General features: G+C 41.0%; 1 protein-coding gene across 1 annotated transcript; it reads left to right on the plus strand.

The window, feature by feature from the left end:
- Positions 1–2,793: 2,793 nt before the first annotated feature.
- On the plus strand, positions 2,794–27,116 carry GAA (alpha glucosidase). Its single transcript, XM_063293369.1, has 19 exons — positions 2,794–3,368; positions 5,201–5,346; positions 6,220–6,385; positions 7,180–7,276; positions 7,868–7,987; positions 9,115–9,233; positions 9,842–9,973; positions 11,313–11,423; positions 12,052–12,165; positions 12,318–12,402; positions 13,848–13,965; positions 14,270–14,403; positions 14,641–14,792; positions 16,158–16,306; positions 17,942–18,083; positions 19,496–19,594; positions 19,808–19,972; positions 21,477–21,629; positions 24,381–27,116. Exons 1-19 carry the CDS (start codon positions 2,889–2,891, stop codon positions 24,438–24,440), a joined length of 2,742 nt encoding a protein of 913 aa, XP_063149439.1. The 5' UTR covers positions 2,794–2,888; the 3' UTR covers positions 24,441–27,116.
- Positions 27,117–27,219: the final 103 nt, after the last annotated feature.

Raw genomic sequence — 27,219 nt, forward strand, 5'->3', positions numbered from 1 at the left:
ATGAGCAGGTCAAATCATACTTTCAAATTTGGTGACAATATTGTAAAACTCAACAATTTTGGAAACAGATTCATAGTAGAATGAAACAAATCTTAAAAGTTAACATTCCCATTTCAACCTGCAATATTTTTATTAAACTTTCCTAACCATATATCCCATCAAAATATATTGAATGAGCTTTGTATGTGCTAACTGCTATAATTATATTACATGCTTTTTATTACATGCTTTTTATGGAAAGCTCATTTGATTCCCTCAGTGGAAGAATGGTGAACTAAGTTCTGGAAGTATACTTCCATGTCTAGAATAAAGTTGCATCTTAAAAGTAAATTTGACATGGAATTCAATTCAAACCATTCTTAGACAACAACTTAATACAATTCATGCCACATCCAAAACTTGGCTTTCTCTATTTATAGAGTTTATAATTTCAGTAATGTGGATTAAATTTGGTGTAATTTATAATCTTGGTGAATTCTAGTGCTGATCATGGTTCTTGATAGTCACACTTACTTTAAAACTTAATGGCAAGTCAAGTCTTTTAAAGTAATGTAGTTACTCAAAACTAAATAATGATAAACTGGAAAATTGTAATCTCCATAACATGTTAAAATCCTGCCTTTATTCACTTGTATTTTACTTGTATCCCTTTATCTTGTTATTTTTGTGATTATATATCTTCTTTAAAATTAAATTAATTTTAAAAAAACGTCCCATTTGGATTTTAAATCTCTTGTGTGTCCCAAGCTTCATTGTTATTTTATCAAGTAATACAAATTGCAGAAGCAATTTTTATCCAGACCATTCATAAACACTCAATGATCTGAGTGAATCTGAGGGAGAGTTGAATTCATACAAATTTAAATCAAAGCCATAGTTTATTTATATGCATAACCACTTTTACTAACTACTTAATATGCATATTTTCCATCTCCTGTATTCCAAAGTACAAAATGTGTTGTATGAAACAGCCTTAACGTTTAATAAATTATGCAAAACGGTCCACCAGTACACCTGCCTTCGGTCCTTCTAAATTTAGAAAAAACACCTAATAAGAAGTAGCAAGCATACACAGCAGCAGGAGCGGCGGCGGCAGAAAGTTCACATATAATTAACTGCCTCCAAATTCTATCGAACTGCATCCCAAGACTGGCCATGGCATTTCTTTAATAAGCAATTTAAAAAGAAGATCTGCGTTTGCAAGTAAATGGGAGTAGAATGAACGTTTCCATTATAATCGCCAAAATCACCGTAATCCCAAAAAGAAACACAAGATTTGGAGGGGCTGGTTTCTTTGTTAACGGGGTGGTTATACGTGTCAGTGGAGACCGAGTGCAACTAGTCGAAACATTTTACAGATTTCCCCTACTTTCTCTAGAAAAGACACCCCCATCACCTAAATTGTTTTGCACGGGGGAAGCTCTTCCATGGCGCGCCATAGAGATGTTGCCTCATTTAAAGGATTCTTAATAGAGAAAGGCAAGACCGGAGCCTTCCAGCCGAACCCGTTTTTCTGGGCCCACCATTTCCGGGCTGCAAAAAGCCGGACGACTGTTAGATGGCAGCGAGAGAAATCAAAATCTTAACCATCTAACGTACACTGTAGAAGGGGAGGAAGTCGAAATCGTCCTTGAAGGAGGAGGATCAATCATGTGACCCGCTATTCACGTGATCTTTTGGAAACTCCTGAGCCTTTCTGTTTCCCTTGAGAGGTAGGCTGATTGCGGGAGATTCTGTCATTTTCGCGTAAGTGAATATTTGAGAGGGGGTGGCTTGGCCCAAAATCTTGCCTTTTCTTGGGTCAGATAATCGTAGTCGTGTACGGGGCTGGGCTGGGCTGGGCTGGGCTGTAGACTTGCTGTGGGGTTTACTTTGGTCAGGCTCAACGGATAGAAAAAAACTGCTGTACACATCTTCACATTAATCAGAAAGAGTCTGAGCACTTTTTCAGACTAAGAAATGTTATGGCAGAAGCTTTCGTCAGACGCAGCTGTGGAAGTGAGCTGTAGCTCACGAAGGCTTATGTTTTTAATAACATTTGTCAGTCTGAAAAGATGCTACCAGATTCCTGATTTTTATTTACCAAAGACTAACATGGCTCTCCTCTTACAGTGTCCACGTTTTCACAGTATAATCGGCACTGAGAAACCAAAAAGGCAGTTAGAATTTTATGCTTGTAATACTGGCATCCTAAACTGTAATTCATATTGATAGAACACTTTTTTATTTTCTCTATTCTTAACACTCTTTAAGTTTTCTAAGTAAGAGAATGTTAATAATCTCCAATTAATATTGTATAAACTTCACTGTATTGAAATAATATAATGTACCAAGGTTCATAACGTAATAATCCTATAGGCAGCATGGGGTCTGCCTTGCCTGTAGGGAAATTCTAACTGTCTTCTTGGTTTCTTTGTTCCAACTAGAGCCCAGGACTTCAAGGCTGCTGCCAGATTTCCTGACACAGGAAATTTGTTCCTGCAGAAAACCAGCACATGTAGCTTTAGATGATTGATACAGCACAGAAGGAAAAATGCCCAAGAGCCTTGTCTTTTGAGGAGCAGCAGTGGTGGGGGGGTGGGGGGCAGGGGGGCATTGTTTCCATGGGAGGCAATATTGGGTGCAGAGGAGTGACTTTTAGATTTTCTAGGCCTGACATATGTTCATCTGGGACTTCCCACTTGGATATAAGGGATAGGTTCTTAAGAACAGCCAACTTGGACAATGCAGCTTAGCACAAGCCTTGAATTCCTACAGCTTATGTCTGATCTGCATCTCCTCTGCAGTTGGAGACTTTGACTGGTCGTATACCTGCTGAGGAACAAACTCCTGCCTTTCTCCATGGTGGTTCAATGGCCTGACAGAAGCTGTGGTGGAAGAAACGCACAATGCTGGTGACTTCAGCTCTAGCATTTGCGGTTATTGTGCTTGGTGTATCTGGGATCTCAGAAGCAGCCACAGCTACTTCTAAACCAAAGAATGATCACTGGGATAGGAATCATGGCAGGGAATCAGAGATACCACAGCAGAAGCTGAAAGAACACTGGGAATCCCTCTTGCCGCCTAAGCAGTGCGACATCCCTCCAGACAGCCGCTTTGACTGTGCCCCAGAGAAGCTTCTCTCTCAAGATGAATGTCAAGCTCGGGGATGTTGTTATGTCCCCGTTTCTTCCAACAGCTCTGCTGGTTGGCAGCCATGGTGCTTCTTTCCTACCAGCTACTCTAGTTACAAGATGGCAAACCTAACTGCCACCGAGACTGGCTATACTGCCCACTTGACCCGCAGTGTACCCTCTTTCATGCCAGATGACATCATGAATTTGCAGCTGGATGTGATTTTTGAAACCAAGGGGAGGCTTCACTTCATGGTGAGTAGGGACTATTATTTAGAAAAGAAGGGAGTCTGAGATGTTCTGACATTAAGCAGACATGGAAGATCCTTTTTAACTCCCCAGCTCCCTGAGATTGTGACACTAAAACTTGGTGACAAAATGGCCACATTATGATAGAAAGAATCTTGTTTTGTTCTTTTCTAAAAAGAAAAAAACCCAAGATCAAATGGGCACACAAGATCTAAAGGAGCTAAACCAAACTGAATCTTGCCAAAGCCAGAAATTGTCATTTTCCAACTGATTTTAATCCCTGTTGTGAGGAGGGGTTTTTGAGAGTGAGAATGGAAGTGGGGAGCCTTTGGGAGGAAAGCTACTCCCATCCCTACTCTTAAACTCCCACCCCCCAGCATTTTTCAAGGATGGGGTACTTAACGGTAGAGATGGAGCAGTTTCCTCTCAGTCCCATTTCCACTCTTAATTTCTCACCAAACCCATCTCTTAGTGACATCAGGATTACATCTTGTGATCCTCTAATGTTGCTTGTTCCTGCTCTATAGAAACCCTCAGATAATCCCTTTCTCGTTAAACAGAGATGGTGATTGCCAGGCTATGTGCCTTTGGCAATTCTGTGGGAATTGAGAAGCTATAGAATGGGACTGCTAGGCCAGAGTTCAGTTTCTTATGAATCTTAGCATTTTAAAAATAGTAATAATTTCAGAAGCTAAAGAAGTGAATAAATGGCTGGGTACATACATCATGTTAAGCTATTATGTGGTGTGTTTGGCTTTAGCTTAATAGTTTGTATGAACTCAGTCACTGTACTTCATGAAGTGTAGTTATGGTCTAGCTAGGATTGCTCTACCTACCCCAGGCTATCACTAGATGGCAGCAAAGAATTGAAGTTTTCTGTATTGCTTTGTTGATATTGGGCCAATGACAATATGTGTGAATCCAACTAATTATGGTTCAATAAATTATGATTATGCACAGCATGGCTTAATGTGATTAGTGACTCTTAATTTACATTTCTAGAGGCTGGAGCAGGGACTGCCGTGCCTACATAATTTTTTGCTTCTCTTTGTGACCCAAATACATCCTGCATATGATAAATACTTCAAATACATTATGCAGATAGTGTAGGTACATATGATGTATGTATCTAAATTATTCATTATGTATACATTTTCGGAAATCTAAGCACAGAAATTGTAAATGAAATGCTGTGCTACAAACTCAGAAGTGATTAACACTAAGTTTACTCCCAAGCAAAATCATATAAGAGTGCAGCCTTGAACTTATTTTGTACTGCTTACATTCTGCTCATATTCTGCTCATAGACTTCTGTTTTATAAATAACAGTCAGGGTGCAGGAATATTAAGTGATGTATTGTATCAACTGAAAGGTGGGAAAATAATTAACCAGCAAAATAAAAAGTCCTCTTGAGCCGAACAACTGGATTTCATTGTAACTCCAAACTCATAACTGCTCTCCTTTCTTTCATCTCACAAATGAGTTTGAAGTAGAAGCCAAGTCAAGAGAGCCAGTTTGGTCTAGTGGTTAAGGCAATGGGCTATAAACCAGGAGGCTGTGAGTTCTAGTCCCGCCATAGGCATGAAAGCCGGCTGGGTGACCTTGGGCCAGTCGCTCCCTCTCAGCCCAACCCACCTCACAGGGTTGTTGTTGTGGGGAAAATAGGAGGAGGAAGGAGCATTAGGTATGTTTGCCACCTTGAGTTATTTATAAAAACAATAAAGGCATAAAAAAAAGTCCCTTGCAGGTTGACTAGATTTTTCTGAGCTGCAGCACCTTGTTTTGGAGTAGCATAATCCAACTTTTTGATGCTGTGTCTGTGTCTCTTTCACCACAGCTTAAGGATCCAGCTAGGAAACGCTATGAAGTTCCTTTAGAAACTCCCAAGACAAACAATACGGAGTCCTCGACTCTCTATTCTGTGCAATTCTCTGCTGATCCCTTTGGCCTCATTGTTCTTCGGAAGTCCAATGGGCAAGTTCTGTAAGTAGCTCTGGACTTTCCATATCCAAGTATTCTTCTACATCTGTGTATTTACCTCCCAGAAAATCATCCTAATGAAGGCTGAACAGCTGTATGAAGATAATATAGGGAAGCCTGAGAGCATGTGGTAGGGGGGTGACAGAAACTAGTGCTTCTAGTTCATATATTCTGGATGTTGAAGGGCCAGTTTTTGTATTATACGCCAGAGTTTGCTTTCACCTGAAAGCATTTACAGGCTTTTGACGGATGTGCATATCTTCCAAATAGGTATTTGTATCATTCATGCATTTATATTTTGCATAGGAAGCGATGCCCGTAATATATAATATGTGAAATAACCTTTAATGATTACATCTCTAACCAGCAGTATTGATGTCCTGAGTTGAGTTTCATATTTTCTGACACGCAGTATCTCTAACTCTGGACTAAATTCTTTTGGTCTTTCCTTCAGATACCTGTTGTCTCAATCAGGCCAACTCTGGGCCATATACAAAAATAGAAAACCATAAACAGAAATTCTCACAAACAATTTAGAAACCATTCCAAAAATAATTAATCATAAATAGATGAATGCCCGCAATCATACTAGGATCTGAAGGTCTGTTGAAACAAAATAGTTTTATGGAACATTCCTGAGGGAGGAGCATCTCTCAGAGCCTCATGTTCCATGACTGCACTTTTTAAGATGAATTCAAGCATGCAGTAGCCTCCTTTTGGGTGAGGAGACTTACATAGCTCACCATGCAGCCAGGGATTGGATTGGATTGGATTGGGGCCCTGGAAGTAGCCTCCAAGATAGATTGAGGTAAGTGATAGAAAAAGGGGACATTATTTGTAAACTGTTTGCGGAGATTGTCCACTTTCTCCCAATAGGCTTAATACCACTGTGGCCCCTCTGTTCTATGCTGACCAGTTCCTTCAGATCTCCACTGCTCTGCCATCATATTTCATCTCTGGATTGGGTGAACATCTGACCCCTCTTACCCTGAATGTCAACTGGACCAAAATTACCTTGTGGAATCGGGACATATCACCTGCGGTAACTCACAGGAGGGTGGCAAGGTTCCCTGAAAGGACAGCGTCTCTATTTAATCAGGATGCTATGCAGACATCATCTGATCTTAAGTTTGTTTACTCAGTTGCTAAGGAACAGATTTAGCAACCACTGATGCACAGATTTCATGGGAATAATTCCAGTATTTTGTGCAAAGTTTGCAAAAACCTAGAAAAAGTCAAAGGGAAAAAAATCACAAACACACCCAATGAAATACAAGTTATATTCAATGGCCATACAATACTAGGGTCTTTTGTAGAAGAAATAATGACAAATAGAATAAGTTGTGTATTTTGGTTGGAACTCTGAATAGTGTCACATTGCAAGATTGTGTGACGGGTCTCACCTGGGCACTCTACTGTTTAATCAGCTTTAGTCTGCAATTTCCCCTTCCTATGGGAAATGTAGTTCTCTGAAAAACTTTTGAGAGCTCTGGAGGATATTCTCAGCATCTCATTTGAAGCCCCAGATTCTTGGCAAGAACCATGGCTGGCATACCCCTCTACTGGAGACTGGCCCTCTGTGTGTGGAAGTCTGGGAAATAGTCAAAAGCTTGCTTGATCCAACTGCTCAATAGACTTTTTAGGTTCTCATTTAATTGGCACTTGAATTTTTAAAAAACAGTTAGTGAAAAGGGACCATCATGCTGGAAAAAAATATTTGCTTAGTTGAGGCTGCCCGATAGGTTCTGAATTGCTCAGCTAAAGTCCAAGGCGTTGCTGAAGTGTTCCTGTTGTCCGCAGCATTGACTCTATGCACTATTATTTCTGTGTTTTTAGCCCTCTGCCAATTTGTATGGTTCACACCCCTTCTATGTGGCTCTAGAAAAGGGTGGCTTGGCCCATGGAGTCTTCTTACTGAACAGCAATGCTATGGGTAGGTATTGTATCAGATCACATCACTGATAGGTAAGGCCAAGCTTGCATATGATAAAAAAATAACCTAATGATCATTTGTGTATTGGATATGAAGGAGCTGTTTTGTGATTTGGAGCAGAGACTCCGATTCTGTCTTGTAATCAAGGTTCAGACCATGTAATTTCTTTTTAGCCTCAGCAATTTAGCTTGTTCTATTGATTGATTTCAGTGTGTAACAGTGCAGCCCTGCCTATTTATATTGAGAATTAAGGCCCTCCATGATGCTAAATGCGCTAGGACTTCAATCTGACAAATATTGCTTAAGCTTCCTTTTCTTTCCTCAATAGTTAAGAATCTGCTGAATGTAAAAGGACAATATTTGTACCTCTTTCTATTAAAGGGAATTGGCTATAATGTGGTCAACAGCTCTCATGGTCAGCACAGAGGCAAGAGTAGCCATTAAGCAGCAGAGAGAGGCTGATCTCATGATAATGGAATATGATGGCTGTACAGAGGTTGTGGGGGTAAAATCCTGCCAGTATCTCTGCAATATGTGGATGGTGTGCTGTGTCCTTCAAGTAGTATTAACAAGCCACTGTTTGTCTTGTAGATGTGCTACTACAGCCCAGTCCAGCTCTGACATGGAGAACTACTGGGGGTATCTTCGATTTCTATATCTTCTTGGGCCCAGACCCTCAGAGTGTGGTGCGCCAGTACATGGATGTTATTGGTAAGCATTTGCACCTTTCTGTGTGAGAAGGTAGGCAGTGTTTTGAGGACAGGCTTTCTCTTCAGTGTAGTTGCTCCCAAGAAGGTTCTTTGGTAGCTTCCTGTGAGCACTAAACACTTCTGAGGGTAATGGCCACTTTTGTCATTAACACTGCACTGCTCGGCCAGCAAGATCCCTTGTTCTTTAGGCAGTCTGGCTCTTGTAGCTTCTAGACTTCTATCAGAGTACTGGGTGTTGGTGCTGGAACTCTTAAAGGGTACGTTCTGAGAGATGGCAGAAATAATGGGACCCCTGCTTCAGATTTCTGTCATACTAATTGGAAATCTTACCCAACCTGGATTCAATAATGTGGGCTTTAACCCCCAGGATTCTTAGCAGTGGCCTTGCTGACTGCAGAATTCTGGGATTTGAAGTCCACCCATCTGGATGGTGCTCCGCGTAGGAAAGAATAGATGAAAACTTGTCATTCATGGGGAGCTCCTCCAACGGTTATCATTGTAGAATAGTTTGGGGTAAATAGGATATCCTTTTCATCTCTGAGCCCAAGAAGGTAGGGAATCCGGGGAGGAGGGGAGAGGAGATAGAGGAGAATCTTTGAACTGCCTTTTTAAAGTTTGCTTTTTTAAATGCTGAGCATCTTCAGTTCCCAGAAATTCCCAGCCAATACACTGTACAAAACATGGGCAGGACATCAACTCAGAAAGGACTTCTCTGAAGAAAGGATAGTCCGCAGTTTGGTAATAATGTGCTAGCCTATTTGTGCTTTGTACATTTTTAAAAAATCACATAATCTATGAAGCAGTCTAAACCACAATGTCAGTGATGGCCATTTTTCTCTCTCTCTCTATTCCATATCCCGGCTCGGTTTAAGTACTAGAAGGGTGGAAGCAGCCGTTTAATCCTGCTGAAGCTGCAGTCCAAAACATGGGCCTTAGATATAAGCATAACCTTTAAAATAGCTACGCTAGATTTTACCAAATTGCCAAAGTAATTTTGGGTTGAGAGGTTCAGAAATATTGTGGGTATTTTACTGAAACTCTGTTTCTATGGGAGATTTGGAAGCGCTGATTGCTTGATCCAAGAGACTTTGAGTGTTGATTCCGCTCTCTCCCCCAAATTTCTTTCAGGCTACCCATTCATGCCTCCTTACTGGGCTCTTGGCTTCCATCTCTGCCGCTGGGGATACACTTCCACCGCTGTTACTCGGGAAGTGGTGAAAAACATGACCACAGCGCTTTTTCCCCTGGTAGGTGCCTTCTCTGAATTCCATCTGAATACAGTTTCTCCCTGACCCTTGGGCTGGGTTCGCACCTTTCCCTAAGCCATAATGTGGTCGTATTTTGTTAAGTTCAGAGATTATTTTCCGATGCCCAATCACTTGCTCGGGCGATCTCCTGTAGTCAGAAACTAAGAAGCGCAATGGATGCAACGGCAAAATTATAACAAATGAACGGCTGCAGGTCCAAGTTCATATTAATGAATACATAAAGGAGAAGGCAAGTTAAATATAATACGGGTCGTCAAATATTTCTATAATGTTTACATGTCATAATAAAATAAAAAGGAATTGTACTAAAACTTCTCAGTTGGTTTTAGCTTGGTGTGTTTTGTGAATCCAGGCATTAATTTTTGTAAATGAGGGTTAATGGATTGGGTAAACTCAGCCAATTGTGATTTATTTAATAAACCATTACAAAACAGATCATGGGCTAACATGGTATGTAAACCAACCTGTGTGAAATAGTACAGCTGCCGTGTCAATGTGACCACTGAAAGAGAATACTCATTCATAGAGAAAAGTTGGATAGGGAGCAAACCTGCTCTCTCATCAGTATCTCCTCCCTGGGCTCACAGGATGTGCAGTGGAATGATCTGGATTATATGGATGCTAAGCGAGACTTTACCTTCAACAAGGATGGTTTCTGGGACATGCCAGACATGGTGAATGATTTCCATCATGACGGTCGGAGGTATGTCATGATTGTGGTAAGTTTAATGAATCCTGAATTCTCCTTTGTGGGGCTTCCTTACAGTGGCTGAAGATACTGAAGTTGACCTGGTCTTTTCCATATCCAGCCCTCCCTAATGCAGGAGTGAACCTTTTGGAAAGAGAGTGCAGTCTGGATTTCTTCCAGTTTAGGGAGGATTCATAGTTTGATTGAAGGTCCTCTAATGCAGATATAAAAGTTTCTTGTTATATGTCAGCCTAACTTTGAAGTAGGCAAGGTCAGGAAACAGGAGTTGCTAGAAGTATTGGAATGTAATTTAATGCATTTAGGGTAATCTAACAAAAACTTGAAAGTTGGTCACTACTTCAGCTTATACCTAACACAATCAAGGCAAAGTTGTTTTGAGCTTCTTTCTAACTTGCTACTTTTGCGGGACTCAAATATATTTTCTGTAATAGCTCAGCATTCTCCCCGTTCTGTGAGTCAAACTAATATCCTATCACATTTGCAATCTTTTAATAAGTGGGGTAATATGACTGGAAAAGTTATTTCTGTTTGGGACTGTGAAGAAAGTAGCTTTGTGGAAGGAGTCTCTACTGAAAACTTGGAAGGGAGACAGATAGGTGATGGTGCAATGTCAGTGGTGCCTTCTTGTATATACCAGTAAGATTGGGATGGTCTGACTTTTTTTCTCCCATAAGGGATTTTTGAGTTCTTGTTTGTTAAATTGTGTAGGGACTAGTTGAAGTTGTATGTTGCGATTTCAATATGGTTTCTGTTTCAAAATGACAGGAATCAACACTGTTGAGTTTTAACAATAATGGAATAAAGGGGTTGGGAAACTGCATTCACCCCGGGGCCTCAGATTGCTCATCTCTGCTTTTTGGAGTAGAAAGGAAAATTATACAAACCTTGGAAGTGCAGAGAACTTTAGATGTTCATGTATTTAAACGTTCAGAGAAGCAACAACAGGATGAATGTCTTTCCATACGTAATGGGTTTCTCTCTCTATGACCTTAAATATTCCATCCATGTTTCTCATTTGGAATGTTAGAATCCACAAGCTGTGTGCAGTTGCCCAACTTCAGTAATAGATGCTCCTCTTCCTCCTAAAATGTCAGGTTTGCTTCTGTTTTTCACACTATTCAAATGTCATAATCTGGACTCTCTACATATAAATAAAGGCATGTTCATTTCCTATGCCTCATGTGCTTTTTTGGCAATCTGTCTCCTAACCCTGAAGTACTGCCAAAGTTTGAAAGCGTGTGTGCTTTGTTCCCTTGCTTGAGACAACTCTCTCCTGTCCCCTTCACATTTTCATATGCCATCAGGTTCATTATGGCTGAACAGATGTCCCTCCCTCTGTTTCCTTGTAGGATCCAGGGATCAGCAGCTCCAGTCCCCCAGGCAGTTACAGGCCCTATGATGAAGGCCTGAAGCGGGGGGTCTTCATCGTAAACGCAACAGGACAACCTTTGATTGGAAAGGTGAGACCTGGGATCACCCAGGAATGGGGGCATATGCAGAAGTAGTCACTGGGTTCAAAATGACAGGAGTGACTGGACAATCAAAGCCCTGTTCCTGTTTACATGTGTGTAATGTATATGAAACATGTTAAAAAGTAGTGGGCTTCATTTGCCCAGTCAGGCCTGCCATCCTGAAGCCAGTGACCATGGCTGTGGACACTCCTGCCATGAGCCTTGGCAGAGAAAGGATAGAGTTCCAGCAGGGGAGGTGCCACGTGGTGGAATTTAAGCCTGTAATCAGTAATCTAGCAGATCTTTAAAGAGGAATAGAGCAAGGGGAGGTAGGGGTTATACTTTTTGCTCCCCTCATGAACATTTCTCACACATTTCATGTCTTCCTTTGATCTTGGGCTATTGAAATCCAGATTTGAAAATACACATCTTGAATGCAGATGCATGCGTAGCCTCACTATTGTACAACATCATGAAAGGAGAAAGGGTTCAACTTTCAAACAAGGCTTTTTATTCTGATAATTAGCATGTTGATCTTTTTATTGTTCCATCTCCAAAGATACATCAAAATGCATCATGGTAGCATATACAGAAGGTTTGCTGTTTTATACTCATAGCTCTGATTTTTATCTTCCAGCTTTGGCCTGGGCCCACTGCTTTCCCTGATTTCACCAACCCAGAGACTCACCAGTGGTGGTATGACATGGTCAAGGATTTCCATGACCAAGTACCCTTTGACGGCATGTGGATAGTGAGTTTCCAAGCCTGGGACTTGGGTGTTGAACAGCTGGGAGACATTCTCTTTTGTAGACAGTGTTTCTGGTCCTTCCAAATCACTTTCCTCTCATGGAAGTTCTAATTGAGAAAAATGGTGCATGAACCTCCTTCTCTTCCTTCTTCTAGGACATGAATGAGCCATCAAATTTTGTGGATGGTTCCTTGGAAGACTGTCCAAACAACAAGCTTGAGAACCCCCCTTATGTACCAGGTAAAAAGAGGAGCAGTTTGAAGGTGATGTTTCTGGCAAACATATGGTATAGTTGGAGAACTAAGAAAAAGAAATGAAATAAATCAAGTTATTTGAGGGATGGAAAAAGACAAATGATGGAATAAAGCCCATCAAGGAAATACCTAATATATTCAATTTTCTTGGGCAAATTTAAAACATGGCCCCAGCTTAGTTCAGTTAACAGTCATCTTGATAAAGATGATAAAGAAGAGGTATAAATATGGCTTCCCTCCTAGTGATTCTTAGGTGTGTGTGTGTGTGTGTGTGTGTGTGTTGCTGGCTTCTTATATTGCCCTAAACCATGGTTCATTTTAACTGCAGTTGAACAAGTGAGAGTGTTCTGATTTATACATAATACTAAGCCCGAAACCATGTTTTACAAACAACAGTGACTGAACTCACACATCATACCCAGCCCAAATCAGACAGATTATCTAATGGCTTAGGATACTGTGTGAACCAGCCACTGTGTACTTAAGGGGCTCTTTAGGCAATTTGATGGGACTGTAATCCTATGAGTGTTGGATTTTTGTTTTTTTCTTTTTGAGCACAGTACAACTTTCCTCAACAAATATGCAGAGAACTGATTGTTTCTAATAAGACAGGGCATTGCAGAAATTCTGGCAAAAACCTGCCAGTTAATTGAACAATACAAATTTGCTAAATAAGAAGCTACAGTGAAGAAGGTTTGGGGTACAACGTACAAGGTTTCTAAATAAAATTTGTGTTCAGTGAAAGAGTATCCTTAATAGCATATTTCACTACTGATTTTTAGTTCAGGATGGAAAGTAAACATATTGTTGGCTGAAATACATTGCAGACATATGAACTTCATAAATGACTGTATGACAAATGATACATAAGCACTGATTGCATGTGATTTCTGGAAAATGCAGACATTGATTCTGAACATTCAGCAGTTCTTTGGCCTACCATTGCAAACACTGGAATCTGGATATTTAAGAAGACTTTGGTTGGCTTTTTTCAATGTTTTAGTTTGGGGGGCATCCAGTCCAGGGCTGACACATATGACTTACAGTCAAGTCTAGTGTGATTTCTTGATGTAATTCAGTGTTTCTCAACCTTGGTGTGCACGATGCTGGTTGGAGAATTCTGGGAGTTGAAGTCCACACATCTTAAAGATCCCAAGGTTGAGAAACACTGATGTAACTTAAACTCTGAGACTGGAAGCAGAATGGCTTCTTAGTGAGCTCTCTCTGAAACTTCTATAGCACTGCTTGCCTGCTCCCTATAAAACTCAAGACACAAGTCATCAGAAGGGGATGCTTTATGCTGGGAACCAGTGATCCCAAGATCACTATAACCTCTAAAACACTTCTGCACACCTTGCACATCATGTGCCTTTTGGCTTCCACAAGATGATTTCATTGGTTATCTAGTATTTCTCCCCCTTACATTTGCAGGTGTGCTGGGTGGATCGTTGAAGGCAAAAACCCTCTGTGCCTCCAGTAGGCAATACCTGTCTTCCCATTATAACTTGCACAGCCTTTATGGGTTGACTGAAGCCATTGCAACACATGAGTGAGTATGAAAGGGAACTCTGCAAGATGAATAGTTGTTCCTTCGATCTTGTGCAAGAGAAGGAGTGCCTCTTGGATGCAAATTTAGGATAATAGTACATTTTGGTTTGGGGACAGGGACAAGGGAGTGCTATCTCAGCAGGTAAGCTGGAACTAAGCTACTAAATGAGAGGCCATGATCTACTGTGGCAAAATCTATGGCTCCAGTGTTTCAATTGTTTTCTAAACACTGTGCAATTAGGAGTGTGAAAGCTCCAGGATCCAGATCCATAGAAGTCATTTGAACACTTCCCTTCTGTTCTCAGTGCTTTGGTGAAAGTACGAGGGAAACGTCCATTTGTGATCTCACGTTCCACCTTTGCCAGCCACGGACGCTACGCCGGCCATTGGACTGGGGATGTCATAAGCGTTTGGGAGCACTTATACTACAGTATACCAGGTATAAGTATTTGCAGAAACCACTTAGTGAACCTTCTCCAAGTTCTTACCTGTTCTATCATGGATTTTTTTTTTCCATATCTCCCTGGGAAGGAAAAACTGTTATCAGAAGAAGATACTATCTGGCAAGATAAAACATTGTGCTTTCTCTCTTGTGGAACATCAGCATTGCTCCTGCTGCTTTCTGGAGCTTACCATTCAGGGCCTTTCCTAATCCACACTGTCTGTCCTTTTAAAGCGATGCTGCTCTTCAATCTCTATGGGGTGCCATTGGTTGGGGCCGATGTCTGTGGATTTCTGAACAGCACAACGGAGGAGCTGTGTGTGCGCTGGACCCAACTGGGCGCATTCTACCCTTTCATGCGAAACCACAATGACCATGGGAGCAAGGTAAGCAGGATGACTGTGGATCAGCCTGGCCATTCTTTTAATGGGGGAGGGCTGTGACAGAATGGAGTGAAGCAGCAGGCTGGCTGGCAATTCTGGGAGTGATCATCTCAACATATCTAGAGGCACCGGGTTTAGGAAGTTGATTTAAAGAGTTTAACGAGGATATACTGGACTTCAGGTGGTAGTGAACCATTTCTCAGAAGTTGATTGGTCTCTTGTCCATCAAACATTGGGTACAAAGACAGGTTGTTGAGGAAGTTTCCCCAGTCCATGAACTTTCAAAAAGTTGGAAGTTGAAATAGGCTTCAATTTGTTAGGATTTTTTCTGTCAAGCTTGTAGCCAAGGCTAGTGTTCTTATCTTCATTATGAAGCAATGACGTAGCATTTAGATTGAAGTCACTGCAAACAAGCAAGTAATAACTCATGTTTATGTATTTGGGTTTTTCCCCCTTCCTTCTTAAAAAAATTACTATCTTCTTTGTATTTAGAGCATGCTGTAAAATCTAGTTTTATCTAGAAAAGTAAGAAGGGGTGTTACTTGCATTTGTCCAATCAGTGCACCAAAAGTTAACTTAATGATCTGAGAATCCTGGATGACAAACTCTAAGACAATATAATATTTAAAAATCAAAGAAATACAGATTGCCGTAGGATGTCATAATGATAGTCTTTAGTAGTTCTTATGTGTTAAAAAAATAATCTCTATTACCACATACCTTATTAATGTGATAAAAATTGCATAACTCCATCCTGTTTGTTTTAGTCAATCCTATACTAACTAGACCACAAAAAAACGGGATTCATTTATAATGCACTCATATGCATGCTTACTTACTCAGAAGAAAATCCTACTATGTTGCCGCCTGAATGGCTGAATTAGTATGCAGTGTCCAAATTGGACAGTGTTCCTGCTGATACAGTGCTGCAAGACATGTGACTTTAATAGTTTCACTACTGTTGCAACAAGCTGTGGGACAATGCCAGAAGAGATATTCTGTGATCTGGCTTAATGTTATGGCTTCCTTATGGTTGTGAAATAAGCTGTTACCAGCTAGGTCTAAACCTTATAATAAACCATAAAGTAGGGACCACAACACTCATAACTGATTTTCTCCATGACTACGTGATAGCTTTAGCATATTGTGTGAACTAGGCCTTAGTGCCTCAATTCTTGTTAACTGCATTCCTCTTTTGAGTGTCATGCTACCCCCATAGTAGGGGGAACTTGTTAGTGACAGAAAGAAAAATGATTCAGTATGGAAAAGAACTTCCTGAATTCAACCTTAGCAAATATAGAAATGCCTTTTCTGTCTCAGGAACCTAGTCACATGATGTCTCTCATTTCTTTCCTTTCTGCTTTGCAGTCTCAGGAGCCATATGCCTTCAGCCAGGAAGCCCAGCAAGCCATGAGAAAAGCCTTTTACCTGCGCTACTCCCTGCTGCCCTATCTTTACACCCTGTTCCACAAGGCCCACTCCACAGGCGAGACAGTAGCCCGTCCCCTTTATTTTGAGTAAGTCAGGGGACGGCTGCGTTGCAAGGGAGGATACGGCCCGGTGGATTTCAGCTAGCATTTGATTCGTGGCTTTGGAGCAAAAGCTCGAATTATTATGAAATAACCTTCACCAGTGGTCTTCCAAATGAGCTGGAAGGTAGCTCCCATCATGGTGGGAATTCTCATCTTCAGAAAACAACAGGCAGGGTAAGGCTGCTCCAGAGTCTAAAGCTCTAGATAGCCAGGTTGGTCTATCTAGCATTGGAGTGAGAAACTTACGGCCCTCCAGATGTTGATGAATTTTAGCTCCCAGCTATCTGGAAAGCCACTGGTTCCACACTGTGGATTTAATGTAAGGAAGTATGAAGCTGTATTTCTTTTACTTATTTGCTTAAAATGGTTTATCTTGTTTATTTTTAGGCATTATAATGTTTATAGCCCGCTTATTAGCTTAGGGTGTGTCACATCCTATAAAATACTAAGATAAAACATTTTTTTAAATCAAAGATCCATCAACCCAGCTAGGTTTCCTCCAAAATTTCCCAATTAATTGTAATCATTTATTCTACTGGGATGGGAATATGAAGCAAGGCCTTCAAAAAGTTCCAAGTGAGTATATGGATTCATATAAGCTCTTTAAAAGCCAGTCATTTGTTGCTGTGCTCTGGAGCTGTTGTAACATTAAGGCAACCATATGTAGAAGGCATTGTAATAATCTCACTTGGACAATACTCTAGTTCCTCAGTGGGCAGCAGTCAAATGCTGTTTTGATCAGGAAATGGCTTAATGGTGTGGATGATAATTTATCCTGAATCCATGCCATATAGATGTTAAACACTAGAGGGGGGGCTAGATGGATTCTAATGGCACTTTGCAGGCTAATGGCCATGATTTTCAAGTGGCAATGTTCTAGCAGTATCTTCTGAGACTAGGAAGGAAGAGTGGGTCTATTGTACAATTAGCTGGAGGCAGTGCATGAAGACACCAGGATTGATGATATATTCTACTAAGGAATAAGGAAGAATCAGTAGAATCGGTTCCCCTTGCTAATTTCTCCATATAAGTCATCCTACTCCAAGTTTTGGTCTCATTCTCAACCACCAGAATAAACTCAGTCTTTGCATGTAAAGTCAATAGTTATCCAATGTCCAATTTCCATCTTCTCTATCCAGCTAGCTTAGGTGGAGGTGATAAGAAATAGATCACAACATCTTCGCTGTCAGCATTAGTGCTTAGAGGAAGCAAATGGAGCAGGCACATTGAACCTGTAGTTTCTGAAAAATGTCTTCACAGAATAAGGCAGTGAGTGATGTAGTGAATGCTAGGTTTGAAATGAATGGATCTAGAATCAAATCCAAAGGTTACATTATCTTGTAGCCTAATTTGCCTTGTAGCCTTGTTATGAAGATAAATTGGGAAAGAACAGATTGCCTTGAGCAAATTGGAAGAAGTGTGGGATACAAGGCAGACAGACAAATTGAAAACCTTTTGCCTGTCCTCAGCGGAGGATGTAGTGCTGTTCCTCAGTTCTGGTTGAAGGAAATGTATCTACTCATGAGAGAGAAATATTTTGTAGTGACTAGTGATTTTTTTTTCTTGATTGCCAGGAGTTCTTTAAAGTCCTGTGGTCATGTTCTTTTATGATTTTTGCAGATTCCCTCAAGACACTTATACATGGAACATTGATCGACAGTTCATGTGGGGAGCTGGGCTCCTCATTACTCCTGTGTTAGAAGAAGGGATAAGAAAAGTGACTGGCTACTTTCCTTTGGGGACATGGTATGACACCATCACGGTGAGTGTTGCTGTTGGCATTCACAGAGGTTCAGATGGAGTGTCTGTGACTGCTTTGCCTTAAGCAGCTGTTAAACTTGCACAGAATTTACCTAAGTGGCTAGAGATGGCCCATTTATTCCTGTTCTGTTTTCTTGTGCCTACTCTTCTGCTAAGAGAAGTAGTTCTGGGTACTTTTTCTATAATGTCAGCCCTATAGGGTAGGCCAATTAGGAAACCACTGTGTATAGGTCTAAAACTTATTTTATTAGACCAGCTATAGTAACAGAATCTTGCAAGTCTGAATGTGCTGCCCTCCTCCCTCACTTTATCTTTGTGTGATAGATTTCACCTGTCTGAGATTTTTCTCAAGTTAGTTTCTTGGAATGAACTTAAGCCTCACTTGTCTGATTGTTGCCTTGGTAACCGATCTTCCCACTGTCCTTCAAGGTTGTATTTTATGCCCTCTACAATAGTGACCAGTGATTTGCTTGCAGTCTAACACTGACCCTTTTCATCATGAATTTCTGGTCAGGGCAGGGGTGACATATTTTGGAGAATCAAACAGAATAAAATGTTTGAAATGATAAAATAGTGTATTGTTTCGAAGAAGCAACAAAAAGAAACATCTTTAATCCAGAGGCAGCTCAACTAATGGAATTAGTAATTAATTACTAATTGCTAATTTTTAGTTACTAGTTACTAATTAATTAGTAATTCCATTACTACTAGAATATGTAGAAGTGGGTTGTTGCTATGACGATGTATTTTCAGTGGAAAATACTGGCTGAGCTCCAGCAAAGAACTTAAAGGACAGATTTTGTATTATTTTCTGCACATCTGCCAAATGGAACAAGTATTATCACCCCTTATATACAACACATTACACAACATATTACACAGCAAGGCAAGCTAAAATGCTTAAAATATGGTCTTTGAAGAAAAAGATAACCTGTTTAAAATGAATAAATAATCCAAATGATTCAAATGGAAATGAGCAATAATTGCAGATGTCCAAAGTGTAGTATAAACGTATTTAAGTAGAAATTAGTGGCTGGGGAAAAAATGGGGCAGGGAGCCACTAGAATGCCTGTTTTCATAATGTTTTTTCTTTATCGCTTGTTTGTTTGTCTGTTTTGCTTTTTTAAAAAAACTTTTTAAAAAATCATAACCATTGTATTTTCAGTTCAACTTTACTCTTGATGTATGTACATGTATTCTTTTCCTTTCTCTTTGTTTTTGTTTTTTGGGTGGTGTTTGTTCTACTTAATAAAATAAGTTGGAGGGCGGGAAGAACAAGTATTCAACTCATAATGAAATATGCAAGGACAACTAGATATGCCCCCTTCCCCTGGACAGGTACATGCTTACACATCCCTTTCAGGGTTCAAACCCTGTCTTAACGATATGCCTTTTATATCCGTGGCCCTTCAGGGATCCGTCATCCACAGCAAGGGACAGTGGATTCTCCTACCAGCTCCGCTTGACACGATCAACGTCCATATCCGCGGAGGTCACATTCTTCCTTTGCAGGTGGGTCTAATACTCCAGGTCTCCTTCTCCTGCCACTTTGCCAGAACGTAGGAGAATGGCGCCCAGCGCTGCTGCAAGTTTCTCTGGGCAGAATGTTTTCGGGTTTGTTTTTATTTGCTTGGGAGGGGAGGAGGGGAGAGGGAGTGTATGAAATGAGGCTTTTAGGCCTTTCTGCTTTGGCATAACTTCTTCCTCCACTGCAAATCTCTCCAGGAACCTGCTCTCACCACCACAGACTCCCGCTCAAATGGAATGACTCTTGTGGTGGCTTTGACTCTGGAGGGGGTAGCCAGAGGGGACTTGTTCTGGGATGATGGCGAAGGGCTGCTGACCTTTGAGAAGGGTGATTACACACAGATCTTCTTTCTGGCAAGAAATGTGAGTCTGGAAAGGACAGATTTGATCTCAGAAGCTGAACTGCACTAGCCAAAGCATATGTGGTTTTAATCAGCTATTCTTTATCCCGAGTTAGCCCCATTTGAGCAAGCATCTTGTTTCCCTTTCTACTGGATCACTCCAAAGCATCTGAATAATAGCAGTGTCACAGGGCAGCAGATGAGATGGCAAGGCACAATATGCTAAAAGCCTTTGTACACCCTCCAAGCCCACTTGAATTTACAGGCCGCCTCTTGCAGAATGCACGAATTGCTTTCCCACTGGCCAGGTGGCTTTTCATTAGTGCCCTTCTACAGCTGAATTACGACTACAAGAATAGGATTTAAAGTAGGGGTCTGCCATTTTTTGTGGCCAAGGGCCATACGTGATTTTTGGTTGGTGTGCTCTTGGTCGCACTGCAAAAAGTAGGACAAGGGAGTGGTGAGCTTTGGATATTAAATATATTAATACAAGCGATAAGAGTTCCCTTAGTTGATATTCACTTCAGAAGAGGCTCTGAAGACGTTTGAGGGTTGCAGGTTCTGCTTTAAAGGACAGAGTGATCAGTTATGATGAGACTGGATAGGAAGGCAGTAGGCAGAACCAATTCTCTCCAAAGGGTAGACTGATGGGTGTGTATGTACATGTGTGCACATTTCTGCTACCAGAACCTTGATAAACGTGCCTTCTTGTAGCAACGTTGTCCAAGAGATGAAAACAAGGCTAATATTTGTGCATTTCTCACACATTATGTCTTAGCTAGATGCTTCTTTCTAAAGATCAGGCAATGGGAATTCATGGCCAGTTATCAAAATATTGTTGGAATGTTCACTTTGTCCCAATAGGTGTTCCCAGAAATGTCATTCTTAGCCAGGCACTCTCCACGTATGCAATCCTGTATCTCCAGTTACTGTTTGGCAAGAGCCGTCTCTGCAACTGCCGTGCAATTCTGGGAAAAGGGACAGGTGCTGTACAAAGTTGTAGATAGGTGTTACTGGCCCACTTTTTCACACTCCAAAGCACTTGAGGTGTATACTGTTGGATCTAAATAATCAAACATTTGCTTACTCTTAATATATTTCAGTCCTGCCAGTTTTTAAAAATTCCTTTTCCTTTCTTCTGATTCCTTGAGGATCTAGCTGCTTACTACTTAGAAGCCTTTTACTTGAGAAAAGCCAAGAGAGAGACCTTGTGGGATCTCACTACCATGCCATGTCATATCAAATCTGGAAGTTGCATTTGGCTACACTACATCAGGACTACATGCATCTCCATGACATAGCAGGAAAAATTACACACAGCTATACCTCCAAAAGCAGGGAAAGCTCAGGAAAATCTAGATATTGTTTAATACGCGCCTAGGTATCATGACTGCACCACGTTTGCATGATTGCTCCACCTGCTGTGGCCCTGGCCCTCTCCCAAATGTTAAGAATGACCCCTGGCCCCTGAAGGTTACCTATTGCTGCACTACTTTCATCAGCTTCTCCTTTTCCTCTTGTTGCAGGGTGTGCTAGTTAATGAGATTGTGCAACTCGGCAGCCACATAGATGGGGTCCTGCTGGTAGAGGTGCTAGTGTTAGGTGTCCCCAGCCCTCCCCAGCGGGTCCTGGCAAATGGTACCCCTGTCTCAGACTTCTCTTACCGCACGGATACCAAGGTAAGCACGTTTCTTGCCCTGCAGAAGTATAAATCTCTTGCAATGGTACCTTGATAAAGATTTTAAAGACAAAAATTGGATTTGGAGAAGATACTGTAGTTATGGATGAAGCTTTCATGCCTTCCTAGGGTTCTCAGCACTAGCTCCACTATTGACGGAAGAGGTGGGCAGCTCATTCACTGAATGCCTGCCTCCTCCAGTTTTAGTGAAGCTCCCCAAACCCTTTCCTTCTGTGACACTGAAACAGCAAACTGCATGGCTATTTATTGGTGACCATCTGCTTGGAAACTCTGTGTATTTCAGAGTTAGAAAACAAAGATCGACAAGTATTCTGGATATCTTTCAAAACCCCTTGGGGAACTTTATATGAAGTTAAACTTGATAAATATTTTTGCATTGATTTATCTTTTCAATGCTTTCCCTTCTATTAAAAATGCTCCACTCAACAATAAATTAGGTTGGGTGTGCTTGAGATAAAAATAGGGGAAAATATCCTTCTTCCAAGTCTCCTGGAAGACGCTGCTAGAGCGAGAATGAATATATTTACTCGTGTATTTTTTTTATCTTGCCTTTTTTCCTCCTCTTTCTCTCTTGCCACACATGGCCATCAGCCCCAGAAATGGCTGCCCACTCTGGCACTAACGCAGGTCTTCCCTCCCTCCCACCCAGCTAGCAACATGCCAGTATTCCAAATGCTATAAGTGCAGATGAAGGGAGTTTACACATATTCTTGTTATTCATTAATTTGTATATACATTTTTGTTTAGTTTTGTAAGGTAATTATTGTCTTAATGCATAGATGATTTTCTTAAGTGCTAAGCAGTACACCTCTATTAATTGCTGAGGGAAACATTTAAGGCTATTGGCCTTTGCAGAAACTTTGCAGAATTCACATATAGATGCTGATGGGAGGAACTAGTACAGTCAGGACCAGAAATATTGGAAGAAGGATAACTGTTTTGGCGTTTGGCCTCTGTACACCACCACACTGAAGCTGAAAGGAAACACACCCAGATGGGAGCGAAGTCAGGACTTTCAGCTGTAATGCAAGGGGTTTGACAAAAGTGGGGCACTAACCATTCAGGAAGTACAGCCAGTGGCATACACCCCCTCCCCATCGTTGGTGGCTCATAAGTAATGGAACGAATGGCTGACAAGCAGCTGCGTGGCCAGGTGTGGCCTGTTTCCTGGGTACTCCATGACCAATCAAGCAGATAAAAGGCCTGGAGGTGGTTCTGAGTGTTACATTTGCATTTGGTAGCTGTTCACTGGAACTCTCAACATGAGGTCCAAAGAGGTGTCCATGCGAGTGAAGGAGGCCATCATTAGGCTGAGAAAACAAAATAAACCCATCAGAGAGATAGCAAAAACATTGGAAGTGGCCAATACAACACTTTGGAACATCCTGAAAAAGAAGGAATTAACTGGCAAGCTCTGCAACAGCAAAAGGCCTGGAAGACCACGGAAGACAACTAAAGTGGATGACTGCAGAGTTCTGCTCATGGTGAAGAGGAACCCTTTCACAACATCTAGCCAGGTCAAGAACGCTCTTGAGGAAGTAGGTATGTCATTGTCAACATCTACAGTCAAGAGATGGCTTTATGAGAAAAGAGAAAAGTATGGACCCAGCACCCCCTCCCATCTGGCAACACGGAGTCTGTAAGCACTGATAAGAACATATTGGTAGATGCCCCGGTAAGGGGTTCTGTGAACTTTTGATTGGAGGGGTCTGACAGAAAGGAACAGCTCATGATCCAAAGCATACCACATCACCTGTCAAACATGGTGGAGGCAGTGTTATGGCATGGGCATGTATGGCTGCTAATGGAACCGGGTCACTGGTGTTTATTGATGACCTGACTGCTGATAAAAGCAACAGGATGAATTCTGAAGTGTACAGGGCTATACCCTCTGCTCAGATTCACCACATGCTGCCAAACTGATAGGACACGGCTTCATATCGCAGATGGATGATGACCCAGAACATACAGCAACAGCTACCCAAGAGTTTCTCAAGGCAGAGAAGTGGGATGTTCTTCAATGGCCAAGTCAGTCACCTGATCTCAACCCAACAGAGCATGCTTTTCACTTACTGAAGACAAGACTGAAGTCAGAAAGGCCCACAAACAAGCAGCAGCTGAAGGCAGCTGCAGTAAAGGCCTGGCAAAGCATCTCGAGGGAAGAAACTCAGCATTTGGTCATGTCCATGGGTTCCAGACTTCAGGCAGTCATTGACTGCAAAGGATTCTCATCCAGGTACTAAAGGTGATCCTTATGTTTGTAATGATGTTGGTTTGTTCCATTACTTATGAGCCACCAACAATGGGTGTGTGTGTATGCCACTGGCTGTACTTCCTGAATGGTTAGTGCCCCACTTTTGTCAAACCCCTTGCATTACAGCTGAAAGTCCTGACTTCGCTCCCATCTGGGTGTGTTTCCTTTCAGCTTCAGTGTGGTGGTGTACAGAGGCCAAATGACAAAACAGTTATCCTTGTTCCAATATTTCTGGTCCTGACTGTATGTGGTTTGTGATACCCCAATTAACTCTAGTTCAGTGCAGATAAGTACATTGGTGTGTTGAGGAGGCAATAGTGCACCATATAAATCATCATCCAGATCTCCAGTTCTCCCCTCTGCTTTGTGGGGCTACTGGTAGCCACGCAAGCAGTAATACAGTGAAGAGTTTCTCACTTTGATGACAGGATACTGTTCTGAGCAATTGTAACTAACTTCTTCTTGTCACTTCTTTAGGTCCTCAGTATCCCACTCTCTTTGCTGATGGGGGAGGAATTTGTCATCACTTGGTCCTGAGAAGAAAAAAAGAAAGACAGACAACAATTTGAATGAATGATAGACATCTCTGAAATGAAAAATGAAAAGAAAAGTTTCTTTGAGGACCAAGATGCTTTGCTCCGGTCATAAGAGCCTGCAGGGATCTCCTATGCTCTTTATCTAAACTGGATATGTGACAAGATTTGGGTAGGATTGGATGCTACCAAGTTTCATGACCACATTCTCGGATGGCTTGAGTGACTGCATTTTTCAAATGTCGCCTTCTCCTCCTCTTCTTCCTACTTCGAAAGAATGTCCGTTAGGGATGTTGTAATAGTATATTCCCCTGCACTATGCAGGGGGTTGGAATGGAGTAGCTGTTCTCCAAGTGCCAGGGTTATAATCTGTGATTTTGTAAAATGAGGCATGGAGGGAGTATCTCATTAGATAAAAAATGAACGTACCAAATATTCCAACCAATATACTGAACACATGCTACTGTATTAATATATTAATTTGACAAATGTGCTGTATATATGCTAACACTTTATAAATTTATATAAAAACATTTGTAATAGTTCCTTGAACCAAACATTTTGACCAACAGTTTTCCTCAGTGTCAGAGAGATTTTCTCATCTGTCTGGCTTTGTTTAATCCTTTCTCAGTCAGAACAACAACATTACAATACAAAGCCACCAATCATTTAACAGGGCTTCACTTAAGCGTCATGCGCTCTAGTGCCGGTTGAATGCCCCCCCTTTTTTTTTCTGAATCCAGGATTCAAGCAGGAATATGCTTATAAAGTCATTTCACTGATTCCCTTTTCACAAGATATACTCAGGAATTACTTGGCACTTGTGTTCACATTCTTTCACATGCCTCTTTCACACTTCTTTCACATGCCTCATATAATGGGCAAAATAGAATTCAGAAGACAAGTTAAATACTGTAGTAAGCTATGAATTCTCAGTATTAAAATACTAACTTTATTTTAATCTGCATTTCCTATAATGAAACTTTACCATGGGTTACATTCCTAACAAAAGTTTTTGCCTCTGAAGAATCTACTTGGAATAGAATTTATTTCCTTTCTGGATCCCTCTGGTATTTGTCTTCTTACTTTCCATATATTTAGCTTTTTTGTTAGTGTGTGTGCCTTCAAGTCAGTCTTGACCCCAGGTGACTATATCTGTTAAGTCCCTGCAGTTTTCTTGGCAGCATTTTCAGAAGTGGTTTGCCCATGCCAATCTCAGGCGAGGACGCTTAAGCAGTTCTTTCCCTTGACAGTAGGTTGCTTCCCAGTTGCTATCTCTTTTTGAGGGAGTAGCTCAGTTCTCCATCAGAGAAGTGAGTTGTCTCAAGACCAGGCCTCTTTGAAGGGTTGGTAGACTTGCAGCCTGAATAGAGAAGCCCAGGAGTAGAGTTTCTTCCACCTTTTGTATTTGCTTGATTGCTTGCTGGCCCGTCCTTTTCTTCTACTTGCAAAGGCCTTCCTCCTTACAGTGTATACATTTTTAAGCACTGAGTCAAGAAATACTCAGTTCCTGGTGATGAGACTTATTCCCAGTGAAGCTGGTGTTTTCCCTGTACCACATTCATCTACCTAATTGAGAGTTGCTTCCTGTTCATACAAGTCATACAAGGACATCTAATATAGGAGTTAGACATGATGTTCTACAGAATTGTGTTGAAATGATGTAACATGGGATGCTATATAGTCTTACAAAGCTGTAGCATGTGCAGTATTTTTGTCAGAAGGTTATATTAAGAAAAAACGTACAGTGCATTGGTTGGACAATTTGCTACATTTTATATATTTGTTTTAAAACAAGCTGTGCATTTTTGGTACAGATTAAAAATTGTGGATACTGAAGGAACAGTTCCTAATTTCTTCATTCAGTTGGAACACAGAATAGGAAAATCAAGGAAAAATTGAAATTGTCAAAATGGATGTGATGCAGAATAAGGGAATGTTTATGAACCAGAATGGACCACTTTAATTCAGACAATTAGATGGTTTGTGGCCTCGGTCCATATAAAAGAATGAACCAGCAGTGGTATCCAAAAAGGACATATTTAAACATATGCTCAGCTATAATCAAATAAGGGACAAAATCGTATCAAAAGTTAGTGGCTATCCAGTAAACTTCAGTGATGGACAACAGTGGAATCAAATAGACTACAAAACAGGAAATAGAAGATGGAGAAGTGCAATCCAGCTAGCCAAGAGCTTCCAGATTCAGATTGTAGAACATACCATAAATTGCTGGTTTCAAATATTCAATTAAACATAGAACGTTAAAGAGAAAGGTGTGCCAAGATAGGGTGTGAAGAATATACATCGATCTTATGGTCTGACTGTAACAAGTTCCATGTGTCTAATTTGTGTGAAAAAGAACTTAAGGTGCTGTGTCAAGAGCCAAGAGACATTGTAATAACTGAGAACAAAACTAATCCCAAAATTTCAGAGAGAAAAAAAAATCTAATGGCTTTCAGAACAATCTGTTGTGATAACCAGGCAAAGACAAAGGATGAAACCCGTGGGCAGCTAGAAGAACGTAACAATGACTGAACACAGACTTCCAAAGTCAAGCAATCTCAGTCAAGAATGTCAACAGATGGAAAAATATAAAAAAGAAAATATGTAATCTTTGAAGAAGAGCTTTTAAGACTTGGCTCTTCCCCCAAGTGTAGGGAATAGGGTGAGGTTAGAGTAGAAGAAAATATGCGGGTTGCATGAGGGGAATGTGCCACGTTTTTCTGTTTTTTTATTTTATTGTTTCTTGTTTTTATTATGTATATGTTGTTTTATTGGTT

The sequence above is a fragment of the Candoia aspera genome, chromosome 2 (genome assembly GCF_035149785.1).
Source record: "Candoia aspera isolate rCanAsp1 chromosome 2, rCanAsp1.hap2, whole genome shotgun sequence".
Lineage (NCBI taxonomy): Eukaryota > Metazoa > Chordata > Lepidosauria > Squamata > Boidae > Candoia > Candoia aspera.